This window comes from Neoarius graeffei, chromosome 21, assembly GCF_027579695.1.
Source record: "Neoarius graeffei isolate fNeoGra1 chromosome 21, fNeoGra1.pri, whole genome shotgun sequence".
Lineage (NCBI taxonomy): Eukaryota > Metazoa > Chordata > Actinopteri > Siluriformes > Ariidae > Neoarius > Neoarius graeffei.
This window is the reverse complement of record NC_083589.1, coordinates 56967002-56992134: the sequence shown is the minus strand read 5'-3', so window position 1 is coordinate 56992134 and position 25133 is coordinate 56967002. Positions and strand designations below refer to the sequence as shown.

Below are 25133 nucleotides of genomic sequence, written 5' to 3'. Positions count from 1 at the left end.
GATAAAAGAAAATTACTATGTTCTAATTTTAACGTCATCAATTAGAGTGACCTGAGCTCGTGTACAAAACAGGCTTGCATAAACAGAGTTTGAAGGACTTAAAGATATTTTTCTGTACATTAACATTAGCATGTTTGTTTTTTTAACATTTCGCTATTGTCACTAATGTCTTTGAGTGATGTAAGAATTCTATGTCGCCACCTATGGGTAGCTTTGAATCCAGCATGGTAGCAGCGATGCTCACAACCAACGACTTCTTTTATGTGTGATTTTCATCCAGCGAGCGCAAAGTCAGTTCAAAATTCATACAGTGTCGACCCGGCTTAAGAAAGGAAATGACCAATCATAACTATCACTGATCCTTGCTGTGTAGAAGGAGGTCGTGACATAAGAAAGTTGTGATCTTGTCTTATATTTAAATTTTCCACACTTTTAAACACCATAAACTTCAGATTTCATCTGACTGAAAAGAGTCTACTACTGAGAGCACTACGTTCACACTGCAGGCTGAAGTGACTCAAATCCGATCTTTTCGCCCATATGTGACCTGTATCCGATCTTTTATTGACAATATGAACGACACAGATCCGATTTTTTCAAATCCGACCCAGGCCGTTTGGATATGTGGTCCTAATTCCGATTCCTATCCGCTCTTTTCATATGCGACTTCAGTCTGAACCGCCAGGTCGCATTCATCCGACTTACACGTCATCAACAAGCCACAAACGTCACTATTCTGCGCTGAAGTAGGCGGCGGGTCTCTCAAAAAAAGTTACAACAATATGGCGCATAATCACGGGCGCAGATAGAGGGTGGGACTCGTCCCACCCAGATTTAAATTCACCTCGCTGTCTTTCTTTGCATAAGGCAAACCTCACGGAAAAATCAAAAGACTAATTACCATTCGGTTTATTGAGGTGCACAGCAGTGTATACATAGTTGCAACAACTCACATAAAACAAAACAAAGACTGATATTCGGTTGGTTGAGCTGCGCAGACTGCACAGGTTGCGAGCTCGAGCTTGGTTGCTATGGTAACCCACAACAAGTTTGACAGGCATATCGGGGTTGGGGTTGGTTTGCTGGCAGCTTTGTCCCCCCCAGTTTTTTGTCCCCCCCAGTTCAAAAAACGTATCTGCGCCCCTGCGCATGACATCAATGTGAGGGACGCTTCGGGCTGTGAAGGTTCTGAATCTTCTCAATGGAAGGACGCAGAGGTTAGGGAGCTGATTTCCATTTGGGGGGATACAGCTATTCAAGCTAGATTGGATGAGTCATACCGCAACCGGGCGGTTTTACTTCCGTAAACACTGGCCATGCTCACTGCGTGTGACGTCGTCGTATCCTGCAATGCGCATGCGGAACACTTTTAGGTCGCTTTTCGTTCATACTGAGGATCACATACAAGTCGCATATATTTGTTAATGTGAACGACCTCACAAAAAAATCGGATTTCACAAAAAAATCGGAATTGAGCATTAAGCCTTGCAGTGTGAACGTAGTCTAAGAGTATCTTACGGTCCGTGATAGTGTTGTTGCTTCTAAACTGTAATGACTCGCCAATGCCACCAGATGTCAGTAGAGAACATAGATTGCGTCCCATGTGGTCACTGACAACATTTTAATATACAATAATGAAAGTCTATTAAAAATGTAAATATTATAAAAGCCAGAAGGAGAAAATTGGGCTTGTTCAAAGGATGCTTGCCAAAAGTATGTGGACACCCAACCATCACATGTATATACTGTATGTCCATTCCAAAACCATGGGTATTAATTAACGTGAACTTGGTCCCCCCCCCTGCCGCCATTATAATAACTTCAACTCTTCTGGAAAGGCTTTCTACTAAATTTTGGAGCGTAGCTGTGGGGATTTCTCCACTTAGCCACGAGGTTAGTGAGGTTGGGTACTGATGTTGGCTAATGGGTACTGACGGGAAACTGTCGGCATCCCAGAGGTGTTCAGTCATCATCATCATGGTTTCCCTCTTGGCTCACACACAGCCTTGGGGCGCTCCTGACTGAATACACGATCCAGCAGTTCCATAAACTTCATAAACTTGCATAAACGCAGTGGTAAACATGCCCCTGTCCCAACTTTTCTGAAATGTGTTGCTGACATCAAATTGAAAAAAAAAAACAATAAAATTTCTCAGTTTAAACATTTGATATGTTGTTTTTGAACTACTTTCAATGAAATGTAGGGTTTCCATGATTTGCAAATCTTCACATTCCGTTTTTATTTATGTTTTACACAGTGTCCCAAGGGCGGCACGGTGGTGTAGTGGTTAGCGCTGTCGCCTCACAGCAAGAAGGTCCGGGTTCGAGCCCCGTGGCCGGCGAGGGCCTTTCTGTGCAGAGTTTGCATGTTCTCCCCGTGTCCGCGTGGGTTTCCTCCGGGTGCTCCGGTTTCCCCCACAGTCCAAAGACATGCAGGTTAGGTTAACTGGTGACTCTAAATTGACCGTAGGTGTGAATGTGAGTGTGAATGGTTGTCTGTGTCTATGTGTCAGCCCTGTGATGACCTGGCGACTTGTCCAGGGTGTACCCCGCCTTTCGCCCGTAGTCAGCTGGGATAGGCTCCAGCTTGCCTGCGACCCTGTAGAACAGGATAAAGCGGCTAGAGACAATGAGATGAGATGAGACAGTGTCCCAACTTTTTTGGAATTGGGGTTGTAAGTATTAGTAACTAACTCACATGGACTTGTTTGGCAGTAGGTGACATGCTGAGGTTCTCTGTAAGGAAACATTTATTTCGCATTTTCCGAAGGAGTCTCCAGTGTCAGCGCTTTGTAACAGTCAGAGTTAAAGCTGTAACTTTACATTTCCCAATACGGACAGGACAGAGGGATTTGGGCATTCCAGTTTCTCGACAACAAGCTGCTTTTTTTTGTCTAACTTCAAAAGAAAGAGAGGAAAAAGAGTCTGGTGAAGGAATGGCTGTTTAGGATAACAGGAAGTGACTTGTTACCAGATCATTCCACAACAGTAAACATAACTATAAAGGGATAAAATGCATGATGTGCTAATCTTTGATGAATAAAAAAATGTAATTGATGGCAACTTGCAAGAGGAATAGAACATGCTGGGAAATGCAAACTGCAGAAACAGCAAAGCGCTGGAGAGAATAACACTACATGTTTTATTCCTTACATAACGCTGTCGTTCCTTGATTTGTCTCTACTGTGAGCTTCCTAATGACATCCCGCAACTTTTTTTGGAGGGTAGATACAAGTAAAGAACCGTGACTTTAGTACAGTTTCAGATGTGAATATGAAGTAATTACACGTCCCTTAACCACACTGGGATGTGATATGAGCTGAGCTGAGACACTGACCTGCCTGGAAGAGGGTGTTTGATGGACAGGACAGAGAACACGTCTCCACTCCGGCCGTCTTAGTGCAGCTGAGCAGAGCGCGGGGCACCGGCTTGCCATTGGGCAGACAGTTCACCGCCTCTGATGGTCACATGGGGTCACATCACCATGGAAACACCAAACACACACATGCATGTGTATAAATGTGCACAGGATGGTTGAAGAAACGTGTGTATAAAGAGGAATTTGAACACTTACCAACACAGTCTTTCTTATTCCAGTGGAGCTTCTTTCCAGGAGGACACACACACTCATAACCTCCCTGTGTGTTCACACAGCCATACTCACAGCGTCCGTTATTGATACTGCACTCATCAATATCTGCAACACACACACACACACACACACACACACACACACACACACACACACACACACACACAGGAGCATGTTACTAAAATATATACTCTATCTATCTATCTATCTATCTATCTATCTATCTATCTATCTATCTATCTGTCTATCTCTGTGTCTAGAGGTCTATCTATCTGTGTCTAGAGGTTCGCTTATCTATCTATCTATCTATCTATCTATCTATCTATCTATCTATCTATTTATCTATCTATCTATCTATCTATCTATCTATCTATCTATCTATCTATCTATCTATCTCTGTGTCTAGAGGTCTATCTATCTGTGTCTAGAGGTTCGCTTATCTATCTATCTATCTATCTATCTATCTATCTATCTATCTATCTATCTATCTATCTATCTATCTATCTATCTCTCTCTGTGTCTAGAGGTCTATCTATCTGTGTCTAGAGGTTCGCTTATCTATCTATCTATCTATCTATCTATCTATCTATCTATCTATCTATCTATCTATCTATCTATGTCTAGAGGTTTGCTTATCTATCTATCTATCTATCTATCTATCTATCTATCTATCTATCTATCTATCGGTCGATTTCTCTCTGTCTAGGGGTCTATCTATCTATCTGTGTCTAGAGGTTCATCTCTATCTATCTATCTATCTATCTATCTATCTATCTATCTATCGATTTCTCTCTGTGTCTAGGGGTCTATCTATCTATCTGTGTCTAGAGGTTTGCTTATCTATCTATCTATCTATCTATCTATCTATCTATCTATCTATCGATTTCTCTAATCTATCTATCTATCTATCTATCTATCTATCTATCTATCTATCTATCTATCTATCTATCTATCTATCTATCGATTTCTCTCTGTGTCTAGGGGTCTATCTATCTATCTGTGTCTAGAGGTTTGCTTATCTATCTATCTATCTATCTATCTATCTATCTATCTATCTATCTATCTATCTATCTATCTATCTATGTCTAGAGGTTTGTCTATCTATCTATCTATCTATCTATCTATCTATCTATCTATCTATCTATCTATGAGCTCATGTTCAGTCATGACAACTATAGGTCAGAGGTCAATAAGATCATCATGATCAAAAAACAGAATTTGAAAGTAACAAAGACAACTCGGCACTGCATCACTAATAAACCTTAGCAGAGTATAAAATAACAAGAATAGCAAGACAGGCAGGTTAATATTAACCCTTAATATTCCAAGAAATAAGTAAAAAAAAGTTATTTCAGAGATTCCAAAACTCACCTACGCAGCAAAACATAATAAACATTTCTATTAGCTTTATTCGTTTATTCATGAGCAGCCACTCTGAGCGGCTGTCATCAGTCATCCTCTAAATCTCATTGGTTACCTCAATAAACAGAGTGTGTGTGTGTGTGTGTGTGTGTGTGTGTGTGTGTGTGTGTGTGTGTGTGTGTGTCTACAAACCTCCACAGTGTGTGAGGCCATAGAGAGTATAGCCCTTCTGGCACACACACTCAAAACTTCCTTCATAGTTGATGCAGATGTGATCGCACGTCCTCTCAAATGAGCACTCGTCGACGTCTGAAGTGGAGACAAAAATAAAACCCCATAACATTCCACATGAGACACTTCTGCTGAAGCACTTTCACAGACTCAGGGCTGTCTGACCCCTGCCCATGGCTCCGCCTCCTCAGCGGACACAGAGGCGACGATATCACTGTTAGAGTGGACTTTAACTCGTCATTTTCCAAACTTTAGCTAGGATTAGTCAAAAAAAAAATTAAATTAAATTAAATAAAATAAAAGATAATTAAAAAATACTAATACATACGATCGTAATGAGGACAACAACAACAGCAACAAGTACAATAACCATAATAATAAAGATCTTTTCATTTTTATACTAAAATCTTGAAAAAATCAAATTAAAATGTGATTAATAAGTTCAATATGAAAAATCATGTACAATTACTAATGACAAAGTGAATTACTATAAATCATGAAAAGTTTACTTCACATGAAAAAAGAAGCTGTAGATAGATAGATAGATAGATAGATAGATAGATAGATAGATAGATAGATAGATAGATAGATAGATAGATAGATAGATAGATAGATAGATAGATAGAATTTATTCAGGGAAAAATCCCATGCAAATCAGAACTAGAGTAAACCAATACAATACAACTGATAAACATGAAACTAAACCAACGATCCCAGTAAAGATTCAAAATGCAGGAACAAATAAAGAATAAACTAGCTTTACCATCAGTGGAAAAATAAAAACCATACTGAGTGAATTTTTACATACCAGAGAAGTTACAAACTATTTACCAATTTAAGTTACATACTAATGATTGGGTAGTAGTAAGTCAAAAAAAAAAATCACTTTGTGCATCACTGTGTTATTCAGTCCATGTTTTATTGTCTTATGATGTCATTTCATTTTATTTATCATTCAATCATAGATTTATCGATCATCGAAATGTACAATGAGTCAAAGACGCATAGCAAATACGCTCGAACTAATAAAAGATCTAAATTAAAAACATAAAAAACAAACTACTATAATAGGTGAATATCGAATATATATCATTACATCAAGGAGGTCTTATATATGACATATCAAATTAAAAAACAATTAAAATGTCATTAAACCAAGATTATAACTAAACGCAATTTAATTCTATTGATCACAAATATTACGTTTGCACAATGTGCCACGAGTATCTTTGTGTCTTTATTTGATTGTTGAACCCTCAGCGCCAGCTGTTTGGAGCTATTTCAGCTATAATTCATGACCTAATGGTTAGAGAAGCAGCTTTGAGACCAAAAGGTTGCTAGTTCGATTCCCTGAACTGGTAAGAATGGCTGAAGAGTCCTTAATCAAGGCACCTAACCCCTACTGCTCTCCAGGCTGCTCTGGGTACGTTATAAGTCGCTCTGGATAACAGCGTCTGCTACAAATGCCTGCAATGTAATGTATAACACCACATCCACACACCATCATTATCAGTGATAGAACAAATTGCACTGCCACACCGTGACCACATGGAGGCAGCAGCTGTGATGTCCGCTCTGTGGCGTGAGCATCACTTACCTTGACACGTGCGTTCGTTGGTGAGGAGTTTGTGGCCTTTGCGACAGCTGCACTCGAAGCTGCCCACCGTGTTTCTACACAAGTGATCACAGCCTCCATTATTCTCCAGACACTCATCTATGTCTGTGTGTGAACAAACAACAAAAACACAATTAACACTGATGTAATAATAATAATAATAATAATAATAATACAAATAAATAATACACAGACTGAAGAATATGATCAGTTTCACACTCCCAAAGGAAAAGATCCTAAACATCAGAGCCAGCGCTGGAAAGCTGTCCACAGCCCAATAAAGAGTAAAACCAGTCAAATGGGTCGGACTTTTACACTTTGTGTGTGTGTGTGTGTGTTTGAGCTTTCCTCTGCAGTGAGTTTTAAATAGACACAGAAATATTACCTGAAGTAAAACAGTAAGGAAAGTTTCCACATGGTTCTGCACATAACAACTGAGTGTGGATCACTGTTGTTAGTCACGCACATCCTCACACACACATTTATTTATATATATATATATATATATATATATATATATATATATATATATATATATATATATATATATATATATACACACACACACACACACTACCGTTCAAAAGTTTGGGGTCACTTTGAAATGTCCTTATTTTTGAAAGAAAAGCACTGTTCTTTTCAATGCAGATCACTTTAAACTAATCAGAAATCCACTCTATACATTGCTAATGTGGTAAATGACTATTCTAGCTGCAAATGTCTGGTTTTTGGTGCAATATCTCCATAGGTGTATAGAGGCCCATTTCCAGCAACTCTCACTCCAGTGTTCTAATGGTACAATGTGTTTGCTCATTGCCTCAGAAGGCTAATGGATGATTAGAAAACCCTTGTACAATCATGTTAGCACAGCTGAAAACAGTTGAGCTCTTTAGAGAAGCTATAAAACTGACCTTCCTTTGAGCAGATTGAGTTTCTGGAGCATCACATTTGTGGGGTCGATTAAATGCTCAAAATGGCCAGAAAAATGTCTTGACTATATTTTCTATTCATTTTACAACTTATGGTGGTAAATAAAAGTGTGACTTTTCATGGAAAACACAAAATTGTCTGGGTGACCCCAAACTTTTGAACGGTAGTGTATATCAACCTGCCTGTTCTCAATCAGGTCCTTCTTTTCAAGTACAACTCTTGGTTAAAGAAGAACCTCTGTGTTTGTGTGTGTGTGTGTGTGTGTGTGTGTGTGTGTTTATATACAACTGAGGACCAAATGTCCCTACAAGGATAGTAAAATCCGACAATTTAGACCTTTTGGGGACATCTGGATGGTCCCCATAAGGAAATTACTGTTGTGCTTTTTAAACCAAAATAAAAACAAAACAAATAAATAAATAAAGTGCCAAAAAGTTTCCTTTTCATTACTGAGGTTAGGGTTAGGGTTAGGTGCAGGCACAGCACTAATTAACTGCAGTAATAATTATGTCAATGAAAGGTCCTCACAAGGATAGTGAGACGTGTGTGTGTGTGCGTGTGTGTGTGTGTGTGTGTGTGTGTGTGTGTGCGCGTGTGTGTGTGTACATGTAAAGTTCAGTGTCTCATCACTGAAACCTGTCGAATCACATCATTCTGACATTACCGTGAAATAATGTGACACGATGGCCGTGAAACATCTCCTGCGCTAGCTTCAAAAGCAAACTGACTCTTCAGGTTGAATTTCGTTCTACAACCATCTCAGGGTGTCCTCACGTCTTCAGGTGCCCCCAAGTTCACACTTTTTTTGTTGTTGTTGCTTTGAATCTGATTTAAGGCCTCACTTGCAGTGATTATATAAACATATAAATTACCTCATACACCAGGAAACTTTTATATAAATGTTCACTAGAGCTAAAAAAAAAAAGACAAAATATATTATAGTTGCCATGAAAATGTTTACAAGCTGTGCTTTTCCTCTATATTGTCTATCTGCTGTTCTGTATAACAGCAGGAAGCGGTGAGGTAATGTGTGTGTGTGTGTGTGTGTGCGGTGAGGTGAAATGCTTTTAAAACAGATTATAATCGCATAAGAAAACAGAAAGTATAATCACGCCAGATTTTACACAGAAATTAAAACACCAGACTCCAAAGAGCCTAAAAATATCCCAGACCAAATACATTCCGAGATAAGACAAGACCATGAAAGGTCATTCATTCATGAAAGATTTTTTAAATACATATTTTAAGGATTTGCATAAAACTATAAAGCGATTCTTATCATTTTTATCTGGCCAACTGGTTTTCTCCCCATTTTGTCCCCAGTTTGGTCACCTGTTGACTCCCAATCTCCAGCCGGCTCTCCCCATCATACACCAGCTCCAACCCAGGAGGGTGAAGACTAAAGCTGATGATACACGGGATAATTTTTTGGGCAGTGTTGCTAGGCAATTGCGCTTGGACACTTTCCCACTAAGATTGGGCAACATAATTTCTATCTGAACAATTTTGATCATTTCGGGCAACTTTTTATTATTAAGATCATCCAATCAGAGTGCTAGCGGCGAATCACATGACCACCTGTGTGCTTCTGAAACTTTCAACAAAGATGGCGGCGTCTCCGGCAGTGGAGCCAAGAAAAAGAGAGACGACTCCTATATCTTTTTATGCCGGTAAGTTCCATCCTTCCATTATCCGTAACCACTTATCCTGTACAGGGTCATGAGCAAGCTGGAGCCTATCCCAGCTGACTATGGGCGAGAAGCGGGGTACACACTGGACAAGTCACCAGATCATCACAGGGCTGACACATAGAGACAAACAACCATTCACACCTACGGTCAATTTAGAGTCACCAGTTAACCTAACCTGCATGTCTTTGGACTGTGGGGGAAACCGGAGCACCCGGAGGAAACCCACACAGACACGGGGAGAACATGCAAACTCCGCACAGAAAGGCCCTTGTCGGACACTGGGCTCGAACCCAGGACCTTCTTACTGTGAGGCGACTGTGCTAACCACTACACCACCATGCCATGCCACCAGAAACACGTATAACATTATTTTTCAAGTTATATTAATTATTATCTATTTAATTAGGCAATTGGTGGAAGTGGGGGGAGGGGCAATCAGTGGCTTATTAGCTCATCCGGCTGCCAGGAAATAAGCTTATGCCATCATGTGTTGTCCATCGTCTGTCCATCATCGTCCACATTTCACAAAAATCGCTTCTTCTCCCTCAGTTCTTCACCACTGATTTTGATTCTTTCTGGCACGAAGGTAGGTGTACCTAGGGTACATATAACTTCTACCCCAGATTTGATTTCTCATGGGGCCGGAGTGAGCTACACCATCACTGATGGTCTCGTTATCATGTAAAGGAACAGAGACTCAAATCAGCTGTTTTGAACAGGGCTGTTTAGACAGGTGGAGAAGGGAGCTGTGGGGATTTATCCTTGTGGTATTTTGACCAAAGCCTGTCACAGACATTTCATTAAGATCTCAACAAACCATGTCAACTTGAAGAAAAGGGGTATAATAGGTCACCTTTAAAGATAAAAGTAGGCTATGTAAATGTACTATGTCATTTCAAATGTTAAAAGTAAACAAATCTAATGCTAAGGTATAAACAGCACAGCCGGTTATGTTTTGCAATAAGGTCTGTATTTTGGGTGTTTCCTCTAAATTTTGACAAGGATGTAGGGTTTTCATTCTGAAACTTGATCCATCCATCCATCCATTTTCTGCTGCTTATCCGGGTCCGGGTTGCATGGGGTAGCAGCCTAAGCAGAGCAGCCCAGACTTCCCTCTCCCCAGCCACCTCCACCAGCTTTTCCGGGGGAATACCGAAGCATTACCAGGACAGTCGAGAGATGTAATCTCTACAGCATGTCCTGGGTCTGCCCCGGGGTCTCCTCCTGGTGGGGCATGCCCAGAGAACCTCCCCTGGGAGGCATCCAGGGGGCATCCTAACAAGGTGCCCGAACCACCTCAACTGACTCCTTTCAATGTGGAGGAACAGCGGTTCTACTCTGAGTCTCTCCTGAATGATAAAGCTTCTGACCCTGTCTCTAAGGGAGAGCCCAGCCACCCTGCAGAGAAAACTCATTTCGACTGCTTGTATCCGCAATCTCATTCTTTTGATCACTACCCACAGCTTGTGACCATAGGTGAGGGTGGGAAAGTAGATGGACCAGTAAATTGAGAGCTTTGCCTTTTGGCTCAGCTCCCTCTTTATCACAACAGACCAGTTTAGTGTCCGCATCACTGCTGACGCTGCCCCGAGCCATCTGTCCAACTCCCACTCCCCCTTACCCTCACTCGTGAACAAGACCCTGAGATACTTAAACTCTTCCACTTGAGGTAGCAACTCCCCCCTGACCCGAAGTAGGCACTCCACCTGTTTCCGGCTGAGCAGCGTGGCCATGGACTTGGAGGTGCTTGATCCTCATCCCAGCCGCTTCACACTCAAACCATCCCAGCGCATGCTGGAGGTCACAGATTGATGAAGCCAACAGGACCACATCATCCGCAAAAAGCAGAGACGCGATCCTGATGCCACCAAACCGGACACCCTCCGCCCCTTCTGAAACTTGATTTATTCATAATGGCATAACTAATCATGTCATAATACAGTTAGTTCCAGGAGTAACTGATTTAACCGTCAGACGCACGCAGGCCTTCTGGCTTTGATTCAAAAAGTGAGGGCACTTCTTAAATATTTTGGAGCACCCTCTGATCCTGGCCATGATGATAAACCATCTACGTCTTCCTCACACTGCACAAGTAAGCCTATACAAGACTCTTCCCAAATATGTTCTGAGCCTGCTGATGAAGAATAATCTGCTTCTGTCTACCAGGCTCTCATAATTAAATGTACCTAATTAAATATTAATAATTAATATAGTTTGAAAAATAATGTCATACATGTGAAATCAACGTGGGGCAGGGGTGACATAGTGGTGTAGTGGTTAGCTCTGTCACCTCACAGCAAGAAGGTTCTGGGTTCAAGCCTTTCTGTGTGGAGTTTGCATGTTCTCCCTGTGTCTGTGTGGGTTTCGTCCAGGTGTTCCGGTTTCCCCCACAGTCCAAAGACATGCAGTTAGGCTAATTGGTGGCTCCAAATTGACTGTAGATGTGAATGTGAGTGTGAATGGTTGTTTGTCTCTTTGTGTCAGCCCTGCAATAATCTGGCAACTTGTCCAGGGTGTACCCCACCTCTTGCCTGTAGTCAGCTGGGATAGGCTCCAGTTTACTTACCCCTCGCCCTTGGGTGAGATTCCAAGTACAACTTTGTGCCAACAGTCTCTATCCGCCATCAAGGTTGGAAGATCTTCCTTGCTTATACCAGTGTCATGTGCTATTATGTCTGGGTATGTCAGCTTCCTGCTAGTAGATGCTTTCTATAGAAGGAGATCAGATACTAATTCATCCTTCACATGGTAGCAGTGTCCAGCGAATCTTGTACGACATTCAGTTAGTCGTAGGCTCACCTTTGGGGTTTTCCTGTAAACTTGTTCTAGAGTTTGATGTGACTGCCATGGGAGATTCTGTACCCTCCTCAGCAGGTTAGTATCGCAACCATCCAAACATTTGTGCAATCGAGAGTTCAGTATCCAGGTCTCAGATCCATAAAAAAGAACGGGCTCAACTGTCACTCAGAAAAGATTGATTTTCAGTTCTCTTGGCACATTTGATTTCCAGATCTTATCAAGTTTGTTGCATGCACTCCAAGCTAGGGTTCTACAAATATGAAAATCCTTTTCTGAGTTCATGATATAGGAACCAAGATACTTGAAGTCTTCTACGTGCTTGATGGGATTCCCTGATACGGTAACAATACGTGGAGTAGATTCAGTAGAAATGAACAGTGTTTTGATATCATTACAATAGAGACCAACATGGGCAGCAGCAGATTCGAGGGCCAACAATAAGGATTGTGCATTTGCCACAGTATTAGACGGAAGGGCTTGGTCATCTGCGAAGTCTAGATCAGTGATGTACTCAGGAGGGTATCTTGAGCTTCTTCTGGGCTTCAGCATAAATCCTTTAGTGTTGTTGGTATTCATTCATATCCTAAGCTCCAGTTTGCCCGCAACCCTGCACAGGATAAGTGGTTATGGATAATGGATGGATGTTTCTGGTAGGAGGTTGGGAGGACACCACAGTCTGATTTTACCCAGGGTGCCAACTGATCCAGCGCCGCCACTGAGCTGCATTATGCTTAACAGTACACCAAACCACACAACTACTGCAGCTCGTAGTATTTACAGTATTCTCCTATAACTCAGCATACACACTACCACACAGCATCGTTGCCTGCTCTGCCTGATTAAACTGAGGCAAAGAGCTAGTAATCTTCCACATAATAATCTTTAATGGGCTTCAAAAAGCGAAAGGCTTAAATAAATATATATTAACCATGTCCACATCTTGAACTGATCAGAAAACAGGAGTCAGAGAAAGTGACTGCAAAAACAACATGGAGGTGGCATGAACACAAACAGGCACGAGAATAAAAAGGGGGGGGGATAAAATAACGACATCTAGTAGTTCATCATGTGGTGTACAGAACATTTGTGAGAAGAATACAGATCCTTCGTGGTCCAGGGAGCAGCTGGACTCTGAGGCGCTTTGTAGTTTTTCCAAATATTTGAACATAAAAAGCAATTAAAAGTAATATGTTAGTGGAAACACAAACCTTTACAAATAACCCGTGATGGCGCGTCATGATCCGGCTTCCAGCAGTAGAAACATTTTCACAGATTGTTCTCAGCAGCACACCTCAGGGAAGCTAATCTCGAAGAAATGCAGGGCCGAGCGTGCCAGTTTATTTTTCTGCAAATTAAATGGCCTGTTTTATTTGCTTTCTTCATAAAGGGATTATGCCACGTAATAACACCAGCTCTGCACGTTCATGACCAGGAGAGAAAGACCAGGAGACCACTGCCCAACTATAATACACCCACCCCACACACACCGCCGACGATACGAAATCCAAAAATGTTCCATGAATTTTTTTTAAACTGTGCTAACCAAGGGGGTTATACTGCAGTTAAGTGAACACCACCTCCATGATCAAAAGTATATCAAGAAAAGTAACATTAGCTGGCGAGCTAACTTAGCCAAACGCTGTTGGGGTTTCAGTCGCTAGCTCATGTTGATTCATACACGTTTCTAGTTATATAATTAGTTATCTCGCAAAGACATACAATAATATTAAAGGTCCCATGGCATGGTGGTTTGTTGATGCTTTAAACGGGCTCGTGGAGGCTTCCGGATGTTATATCCGCAGCCTTTCTCGAAATGAACCCTCGGCACGTAAATATAGCCTCCTGGGAGAAAGCCCCATTTCAGCGCTTTTCCCAGTGCGTCGTTTTGCTAATGAGAAGCATGGAGGCGGGGAAGGGTAGAGGGTGGGGGCGGGCCATGGGGGGAGGGGGAGGGGCTTGACCAAGCTGCGCACACACACATACTCGCTGCTATCAGCGCCTGTAGCCACGCTGCTAAGACAAAACCCCGTTCTCCCTCGGACTCCTTTCGTAAACTCAACGTGACACAGAGAACAGAGAGTGAGAGTGTTCGGAGTGGTAGTTTACGAACGTATAATACCCTAGGCTTGAACACGCACTCCATAACCAAAGAGGATAGAAGCAGCAACTACAGCAACATATCGCTTATCCAACAGAAGACATGCATTGCGGAGCAATAGTCAAACATAAGCTCATAAGTTACAGTCAATTTCCAGACTAAACTCAGTTTAACAGAGCATGCTGCATGCTCTTTAGTTTTGTAGCGCAGATTACCTGGCTAACTGCAGGAAGCGGTTAGCTGCACAGCTAATGTAGCCATTGCTAGGCTAACGCACCGATTTTAAAACACGGCAAAACGACCAGTTATACACTTACTTGTTCGGTGTTTGTGGCTGATGCGGCAGGGATGCTTGGTACGGACCCAGGCTTCAGTGACAGTTGATGTGCAAAACCTGCCCTGTACTGTCCCAAGTTGTGGAAACATTCCTCAGGAAAATGCTTCCGACAAACATATACCGTCTTAGGTAGACTCGACGACGTATTATTGAAGTAAATAAAATTAAGCCACTGCGTCTTCAGGGGCTCTCCCGTCAGCAGTAAAAACAGACTCTTTTCTGTGTTGTCACATCCATGTACAGCGCAATTTCCATGTTTCGCTCGCTTAGGTGATGCCATGTTGTTGTGTCCTCTATGGTCTCCTCACTACAACTGGGCGGGCAATCCATACAGTGGGTGGGAATCCAGAGGGGGGGCGTGGGGATCATCTCCCTTGCTGACGTAGTAAAGGGAAGAGCTCATCAACGCGCCGTTTTGACGCGCCATTCTCAAATGTTGGGCATAGTTTGGTTTACACATTATGAAATTTCTAGCCACTGGGGTGACGTAAGAAGGTCAGAGGAACTCATTTTAACGTTAAAAAACCTCAGAAAGTGAAAATTTCATGCCATGGGACCTTTAATCATTATGCGGAGTTTTACTGATAGACTGGAGCAGGAGTTCGAGATATTTAACACAATCGCTACAGAACATCTGTGTTATGTGACATCTTAAGTTTTATACAACAAAACATCTGGCTAGCTAGTCTAGCTCACTCAGCTAACTAATGGCTAACCCGTCCATCTCTCTCTCTCTCTCTCTCTGTTCAGCTCTATGTCTCTTTCCACCTCTTTTTCCTCTCCATCTTTCACTCCACCACAACCTCTCTTCTTTTTTCCATCTCGTTTTCTCTCCATCACTCCCTCTCTTCACCGGTCCATCTCTTTTTCCTCTCCATCTATCTCTCACTTCATCCTTGCCTCTCTTCTTCTCTCCATCACTTTTTCTCTCCATCTATTTCTCACTCCACCACAACCTCTCTCCATCACTCCCCCTCTTCTTCTGTCCATTTCTTTTCTCTCCATCTCACTCCATCACTGCCTCTCTTCTTCTCTCCATCTCTTTTTCCTCTCTATCGCTCACTCCATCACTGCCTCTCTTCTTCTCTCCATCTATCTTTCACTCCACCACTCCCTCTCTTCTTCTCTCCATCTCTTTTTCTCTCCATCTCTCACTCCATCACTCCCTCTGTTCATCTCTTTTTCCTCTCCATCTATTTCTCACTCCACCATAACCTCTCTTCTTCTCTCCACCTCTTTTTCTCTCCATAACTCCCTCTCTTCTTCTGTCCATCTCTTTTTCTCTCCATCTATCTCTCATTCCATCACTTCCTCGCTTCTTCTGTCCATCTCTTTGTCTCTCCATCTCTCACACCATCACTCCCTCTCTTCTCTCCATCTCTTTTTCTCTCCATCTATCTCTCACTCCATCACTCCCTCGCTTCTTCTCTCCATCTCTCTCTCACTCCACCATAACCTCTTCTTCTCCCCAACTCTTTTCTCTCCATCACTCGCTCTCTTCTTCTGTCCATCTCTTTTTCTCTCCATCTATCTCTCATACCATCACTCCCTCACTTCTTCTGTCCATCTCTTTTTCTCTCCATCTCTCACACCATCACTCCCTCTCTACTTCTCTCTATCTCTTTTCTCCATGTATCTCTTACTCCGTCACTCCCTCTCTTCTCTCCATCTCTTTTTCTCTCCATCTCTGTCACTCCATCACTGCTTCTCTTCTTTTCTTCATCTCTTCTTCTCTCCATCCATCTCTCACTCCATCACTCCCTCTCTTCTGTCCATCTCTTTTTCTCTCCATGTATCTCCCTCCATCACTGCCTTTCTCCATCTTTTTTCTCTATCACTCCCTCTCCTCTTCTCTCCATCTCTCTTTCTCTTCAGCTGTGTCCCTCTCTCCACCTCTTTTTCCTCTCCATCTATCTCTCACACCATCACTCCCTCTTTTCTTCTCACCATCTCTTTGTGTTCTTCTCTGTCTCTAATTGTCTCTTAGGACCTTCTCTCTCTTTTCTTTTCTCCGTTTCTGTCTATTTTTCCTTCTCTGTCTCTCTCTTCTTCTCTCATCTTCCATTTTTTGTTCTTCTCCAATCCATCTCTTTATACTTCTCTCCATCTCTCTCTCGCTCCGTCTCTTTCTCTCTCTCCCTCTTCTCTGTTTTTTCTTTCTTTCTTCTTCTTCTTGCCATCTATCCTTCTCTCTCTCTCTCTGATAAAGTAAATGTCTGTCAGCAGCTCGTCCGTCTCTTGCTTGTCTACACAGATTAGCTCTCCTGTCTGTCTTCACTGCTGAAACATCCTTTATGAGACACAAGGGATTTCAACATGCCCTAAATAGTTTATATGAAAATGATTATGAGAGCAAGAACAGACAGCTCCCTGTGGGATCACGGAAAGAGATAATAATAATAATAATAATAATAATAATTACACCGCATAAAACATAAACGGATTCAGAAGTATAAACCAGACCTTGTTATTATCATGCCACCTACAGAGAAACACACACACACACACACACACACACACACACACACACTCCTACACAGGTAGGAGCAGACATTTATAAATATCATAATCAAGGTAAGACTTGTTTTCGCATTTTGTCTGCTGCAAGAAGGTGGTCTAAAACCTCACGTCCCTCCGGTCAGTAATTATATAATCTACAACAGCTCATTAAGACCTTCAATTACATTTCAAATCACAGATAACAGACTCAGCTCCACAGCTCTGTGGTGGACATGACCACTATTATAACCATGAATGAATGCTCTGGTTTTATTCTCGAACATTACGTAAGAGGACAAGTACAGCCTTCTGATTAACTTCATCATTTTCACTAAATAGTATCGTTCTCCAAGAGGAACTCATGGTGCTTTTTCATCTTGTGACCGACCAGCTTGTAAATGAAACGCAGCCTGAAAAGTAATCAAGTGTGTTGACTTCCTCTTCCACAGAAAGTCGTACTGGACACAGGTTAAGCCTGGTCATGTGCTGATCTTCCAGTTAGCGGTCATGCTTCTGAGAACAAAATGAAATTAACCATGACGGAGTGTTTAATGCTATAAAATATACAGTACTGTGCAAAAGTCTTAGGCAACCTATATATATTTTTTTTTCATACAAACTTTGTTATAGATTTCTATTTTATGACTTCTACATTATCAAGTCAAAACATTACAAAAACATTTTAGAGTCCAAACGTTCATTTTTTTTTCCAGCACAAAATTAAACGTTACAGAAAAAACAAGTTTGTATCTGAGCAGCGTATTCCATAAGAGCGCACTTTTCAGATTAAAAAAGAAAACATAATGAAGGCTGCTGGGTTTCGGTGCAAAATGAAGAAGTGAGTGTGACAGTCAAAGTGTCCAGAAGAACTGTGGCTGGTTCTGTAAGATGCTCAGGAAAACCTACAGATCATTTCCTCATAAAACTGCACTCACTGGACCTCAGACTACTATTTTTTTTTTTTTTAAGCTAGACGACCTTTCGATTTCATAAAATCGGTGAAATTTAGTTCCCTCTGAAATGTGGTCATTGTGATTTATGTTTATTTCTGCAATATTTCAAAAATTATATATCCAGCCATTCTGTGGCTGGGAAGTTATTTAATTTGAGGGGATTAAAGCAAATAATGTGCATGAAATCGCTCACTTCGTGCAGTCAAGCAGACAGAGGAAGTCCGTGTGCGCATGCGCAGGTTTACCTTCTTCTTCTTCTTCTTTTGGGTTTTACGGCAGCTGACATCCACAGTGTTGCATTACTGCCATCTACAGGTTTCCCTTTGAGCGTGCACTGACAGTTCCATCATTCTGTCGCTAAACGAACAGCTGATCACACCGAGGTGCTCGCTGAGCGCCGATATTTATTAGTTTGGTCCTGCGTTTCCTTTCCTTTGTATATAACATAACGTCTTTTCTTCTCGCTTTCCGTTACTGTAGTCGGCCTTTCACGTTTCACATTTCGCACACTCACGTCCTCCATTTTTCTCTCCTGTTTCAAATTTGTATCCCACAATGCCTTGCATGAATGGGGAAAGCCCACCACGTGATGCATGACGTAGTATCTTGAACCGGGTCATGGTGAAGCAGGAAAAAATAGCGGAGAATTTAGGACCACATGGAGAGAAATTCATTAATTGTTCCATTTAAAAAAACTAATAAAATTGGAAGTCTGTGATTCAAATTCCATAGCTTTCGATCCACTAAACAAAAATAATTGGGTGTCGGGGAAAATCCTTTTCATGACCTAAACTTGAAAAATCTGAAAGGCCGTCTAGCTTTAAAGCAAAAGGTCGTCTCACACCAAATATCGACTTTGTTTCATTTATTACGGCTTACTGTTTACAGTATTTTTTTTTAATGTTGAAACATTTCATTTCATTATTTTTAAGTCATTTTTGGTCGACAGCATTTCTTTACATGTGCCAAAGACTTTTGCAGAGCACTGTATATCTGTTTTCTGGATATTTAGAATATATAATGTTAAGAAAAACAATCAGGCAGAAATCAAATAGATTTATCGTTGCTCAGAACAAGTCCTGAGTGTTTCATCTCTCTTTACTTTGCACTCAACATTTTTTTTCTCTAAATTTGTAAGTGAAGTTGGAGTTGATTGTTGAATCGTTGAATTGTCGAACAGGCCAACACCAGATGCTTTTCTGAATCATTTTAGATGTAAACTTGGCAAGACATTTATTTAGGAAAATCCAATGATCAAACAAGGATAATCCATAATCGCTGTCAAAATACAAGTGAGAGTAAAAACCAGAACAAACACAGAAACAAGAAAACACGATTTTGAATTGGACTTGAATACAAAAACACAATAAGACTTCATAACAAACACTGAAACAACAGGGTACGAACAGACCAACTAATCAAGGACTAGGACAGGAGTCTGGATTTGGACAAAAGCCAAAAGCAAAGCTCAGGGTTCTTCAGAAAATCTAAGTAACCGGCTAAAAAAATTAGTAGGGGGCTCTGGAATTTGTAGCAGCAAAGGCACGCTAATGCTAGGGGGGCCTGGGGGTATGCCCCCCCCCCCCCAGAAAATGTTGAAATTTACATGCCTTCTGGTGCATTCTTAGCGAATAAATTACCCTGTAAAATACTTTCAAAATCTGTACGAAATTTCCCTCCAGATGTGAGTGTGCTTGGCGTTCTCAGTTCCCCTCTGTAGTACGCTGCCTGGCTCTGTAACATAACTACATGGTGAGCTTATTTGGTGCATGTGTAATGAACTTGATGTGCTTCTGGTGTGGTATTGTGTATTGCCTGGTTTTAATTTCAGCATAAATATTTGCACACAATTAGTTATCTGCACTTGCACTTTATAAGTATGAAGCCTTAGCTAAGGGACCAGACATCTCTATTACCCCTTTTCCACCAAATCAGTTCCAGGGCTGGTTCGGTGCTGGTGCTGGTTCACAACTCGTTCAACTTGCGAACCAGCTGAGAACCAGTTTGCTTTTCCATAGCTCGCGGTGCTAAGGGAAGCCATGTCATTACGTCACTGTATACGTCAGTTACGTCGCTGTATACGTCAGTTACGTCACTACATTTGCATAAACCTTGGCGCAAATATCGAAGAAAAACACGGAAGAAGCAGCAGCAGCAACAACAATAATAATAATGAATGACTTCGCGTTTGTACAGCTGCTGCTTCTCATCACTTAAAAATGGTGATCTTTTGCGGTTTTGTTATTGTTGTTGGTCTTAACAACTCCGCCCCCCCCCCGCTGACGTAAGCGGTTCTTTCCTCTGGCCCAGCAGAGAGTTGGTGCTAGCCTGGAACCGTTTTTTTTTTGGCCCCAGAGCCGGTTCTTTGTCAGTGGAAACAGAAAACCCGGTTCCAAACTAAGCACTGGCCCCGAACCAGCCCTGGAACTGCTTTGGTGGAAAAGGGGCATATGGGAACTTCAGCACTCCGGGTAGCTTCTGGATATGAAAATAACAATTCTTAGATATGAAAATATTAATTACGATTTTTATGTACAAACACGGACTTTATATTTATTTGGCCGACGGAAGGTTTTAGTTTCTTCTTCAGTGGCATTTTGTGAAAACCCAGTGAAATCATCTGCAACAACCACCAACTGCGTCTTTACCGTCTGCTAAGGTGTGGTCACATGGTCCGGCTCAGCCAATCAGAGCGTGAGAATCGATCAACGAATACAGCATCGCTTCTGGTTATGTTAGACCTGAGTCGAAGACAATTTCGTGGTGGAATAATTGGATTTGCAGCAAATTATGGAAAGCGGAGATGATATAAATCGCTTGAACATTGAAAGGCAAGTTTTGGGGGTTTTTTTTTCTGGGATTGAGTAGCCAGCGCAGACCTGTTTGACTTGTTTGCTGTACAGTGGTGCTATGCTATGGGTTTGGTGTGAACTTTAAATATTACTGGTCTAGTGTGAAAATGTTGAGTTGTAGGTACTACAGCATGTGTAAATATTAGTTTGCGCATGGGCCGAACGAAACGCGGCAGCGAACCATGTGTGGCTTGCCAGCTTTGAGTTTGACACATGATTGAGAGGTTTCTGATAGGACATTACATTGAAGAGCAGATGCTCCTATCCAGAGCAACGTACAAGAGCAGGCCTGGGGAGCAGATGGGGGTTCGGTGCCTTGCTCAAGGGCACTTCAGACATTCCTGCTGGTCCAGGGAATCAAACCGGTGACCTTTTGGTCTCAAAGCTGCTGCTCTAACCATCAGGCCATGGCTTCCTTCATACTGTGCAAAATTCTTATACAAGTCAAATTCGGAGCCTGATTTCACCACATGGTCAACGTGAGTTTTTGTAAACTTTCCCAGCAGGCAGCACTTATGATGAATGACCAACAAGGTCATTCATCAAGTGTTTATGTGAGATAAATGGCGTGTCACAAGGTAGATCAAAGACATCATGGTGGATTGATGATAGCAGACCCTGAGGCAGGCCTAATTATAAGGGCGGGCAACCGCTGGACCTGCCGAACATCCGTCTTCCAGGATACTCGTACATTGCTTCACATTGCTTCAGTGTGGAAGTATAAACCAGGCTGGAGTGCTATAGAGTGGTGAGTTTGAACATGTGTGTGTGTGAGAGAGAGAGAGATTCACTGATCAAACAGTATCGGATCTGCAGCGTCTTCATGTGCAGTCCAAACAAATCCGTCTCAGCTATTTTACACACATACATGCCACATGTCTCTCCTTCTTCAGAGACAGTCACAGTCACATGACCACACCACATCACTATGGAAACCACTGCAAAAATGGCCCGTTGCTGTTAGTCTAACCTCAGTGAAACTGGACATGACTTTTGCATGTTAAATCATGCAAAGTCCCATGGAAAAAAAAAATTATTGACACTCTCTAAGAAAACAGGCACAAAAAAAATCCTTCTTAAAATGTTCCAAAACTATTGACACCTCTAAAGAATACAGACCTTTGTCAAGCATTATTGGAGCTGTAACTGGAAATGTGTGTTGTAGTCAGCTGAGACAAAAATCAAACATTCTGGCCATCGCATTGTCTGGAGAAAATTCTCTACTTTCACATTACCCATAATGCTTTGCGCCTGGGGGGGGGGGGGGGGGGGGGTAACCAGGCGCTATATTTGTTTACTAAGTCAGATAACCTCAGCCATTTCTTTGAATTTGCATGGGGAAAAATGACTTTTCCTGATCTGAAGTTTTATAGACTATCTAAAGCAGTGGTTTTCAAAGTGGGGGCCGCCAGGGGGCGCTAGGGGGGCCTCAGAAAGTTGGAGGGACGATGACAAAAAAATTGCGAAAAAAAATATACTTTTTTAAAATAATTATTATTAAATATATTGTAATTAGTTTTTAATCATTATTATAAAATATAATTATTAATAATAATACATCATATCGAAACGTTATTGGCCATGCTCATCTCTCCAATTGCCTGTGACGTTGCGGTTTGCGCCATTTATCAAGCTGCTTTGCTCCTCAAGTTAGCGTATTGCTAGCGCAAAATGGACAGGTTTTTGAAGAAGAGACCGAAGGAACAAACCAACAGCCCTGCTGTGGAGGACACTGCTGCGAAAAAAAAATAAGTCCTGGCCAACTAAAATCCGAAAATATGAGGCAGCATACATTAAGTATGGCTTTACAGCCATACAGAAAAATGGCCATGATTGCCCGAAATGCAATCATGGCCATTTTTCTGTATGGCTGTAAAGCCATTCAGACAGAGGCCATCAGGGTCTCTGTTGTTGCCCCTTTTCCACCAAAGCAGTTCCAGGGCTGGTTCAGGGCCAGTGCTTAGTTTGGAACTGGGTTTTCTGTTTCCACTGACAAAGAACTGGCTCTGGGGCCAGAAAAACCGGTTCCAGGCTAGCACCAACTCTCTGCTGGGCCAGACGAAAGAACCGCTTACGTCAGCGGGGGGGCGGAGTTGTTAAGAGCAACACCAATAACAAGACCGCGAAAGATCGCCATTTTTAAGCGACGAGAAGCGGCAGCTGTACAAACGCGAAGTCATCCATTATTATTATTATTGTTGTTGCTGCTGCTTCTTCCGTGTTGTTTTTGCTTCGATATTCGCGCCAAGGTTTATGCAAACGTAGCGACGTAACTGACATATACAGCGACGTAATGACGTATACAACGACGTAATGACGTGGCACCGCGAGCGATGGAAAAGCAAACTGGTTCTCAGCTGGCTCGCAAGTTGAATGAGTTGTGAACCAGCACCAGCACTGGCCCCGAACCAGCCCTGGAACTGATTTGGTGGAAAAGGGGTATGTCTGGAGACCCTGTCAAACGAGTGCTTAAAACCTTCGAAACTTCAGCGTCACTTGGTACAAAAACAGCCGACAGATGCCGAAAAAACAGTAGATTTCTTCAGATGCAAAGAAGAGCATTTGGTCAGGCAATCTGCTGCATTCACCCAGCAAGCTACTGTCCCCGAGCGAGCCCTGAAGGCATCATTTTTAGCCTTGTACCACATTGCTCGTGCTAAAAAACCTCACTCAGTTGGAGAAGATTTGATTTTACCAGCCACCAAAGACATTGTCCGAGAATTGCTTGGTGAGGATGCTGCCAAAAAAATCGATGCTGTCCCACTCTCTGATAACACCGTGAGCCGACGGATTGGTGACATGGCTCAAGACGTATCTGCTCAGCTGTTGGAGCAGGTGAGAGCCAGCAAATACTTCGCACTTCAGCTGGATGAGAGCACAGATTTATCCGATGAGGCCCAACTGCTTGTGTACATCAGATTTATTTCACAGGAAAGATTTGTGGAGGAAATACTATTTTGTAAAGCACTTGAAAGAACAACTACTGGGAAAGACATTTTTCAAGTTTTGGACGATTACATCGAGTCTAACGGATTGGACCGGACCCGTTGTGTGGGGGTGTGTTCGGACGGAGCCGCGGCAGTGACCGGGAAGATCAGTGGAGTGACCGCGCTCATTAAGCAGAAGGCCCTGCATGTAGCGGCCACACACTGCATGCTCCATCGCGAGGCACTGGTCGCAAAAAGGATGGATAACGAGTTGAATCAGGTACTACAGGAGGTTATACAGTTTATTGTTCAGTGCGAAAATATTTGTATTGAAAACGTTAGTTAATAATATTCTTATGCTAAACAAATGTAACAATTATTGACTATTGAATAAAAGTAAGAGAAAACATTCTAAAAGTTGATGTTTCTTTACATATTTTGTAGCATTGTCTGTGGGTTTGCAAAGGGGGTCCCCGGCCAGAAGCTAATGCTGTTTGGGGGGCCTTGACATGGAAAAGTTTGGGAACCCCTGATCTAAAGAGGTTAAGTGTTGAAAAGTGTGGGCTAGACAGAATTCGTCGTCAAAGTTTTACACCGACAGACAACACGCGACTGTTTTCTGCACACTTCAGTGGTGGAGTAAAGTCTGATGATCCAAGTCACGAAGCCGAAAACCCGTCTTTGTGTTTAGTCATAAAAAGTGCGAAAACCGAAAAACAAGGACAAGTCAAAGAACTGAAAAGGACAACTTTGTTGAAGGATCAACTCCCAAAACAAAGCGCAAATGACGCAGTGTCAGTAAGCGAACATGTCCTTCGCCTTTTAGTGTTTATGTAGGCAGATCGAATGTAGTATTTGACCCTGTAGCCTGAACAGCTTCCTCGAACAGCCCAAAGATTGTTGTAATCTGGTCGCATATGAGCTCAAATCAGAGTGAAGGAAATCAAAATCAACTTTGACTTAAAAAATAAACCGGACAGTTCTGCTGTTTACAGTACTGACTTGATGGAGTGAATTCCGTGCTTGTGTTCCTGTGCACGAAGAGTTTTGTATTTTCTTACGGCTTTCTCGTCGTAACCAGCATCCGGCAAAAACCATTTCACTGTGGATTCTTCTATGATCAGTGTCGATCTTTCTCAGCTCCTCTGCCAATCTTTTAACTTCTGCAGGTCAGTAATTGTCGGAACACCCGTGTTGACAGACGAAGAAGGCTGCTCTCTGTCACCCAAAGTAGAGATGCTCAAAGC

At 42.1% G+C, this 25133-nt stretch overlaps 1 protein-coding gene across 2 annotated transcripts in view; it reads right to left on the bottom strand.

Annotated features, from left to right (window-relative positions):
- Window positions 1-25133, bottom strand: part of scube1 (signal peptide, CUB domain, EGF-like 1) — a 217979-nt gene that overhangs the window by 39710 nt on the left and 153136 nt on the right. For both annotated transcript variants that reach the window (XM_060903404.1, XM_060903403.1), the window contains 4 exons: window positions 6783-6905; window positions 5147-5263; window positions 3575-3697; window positions 3338-3457 (listed from right to left, as the gene is read on the bottom strand). In XM_060903404.1, coding sequence (XP_060759387.1) covers window positions 3338-3457; window positions 3575-3697; window positions 5147-5263; window positions 6783-6905 — 483 coding nt within the window. The remainder of the gene's footprint in view (window positions 1-3337; window positions 3458-3574; window positions 3698-5146; window positions 5264-6782; window positions 6906-25133) is intronic.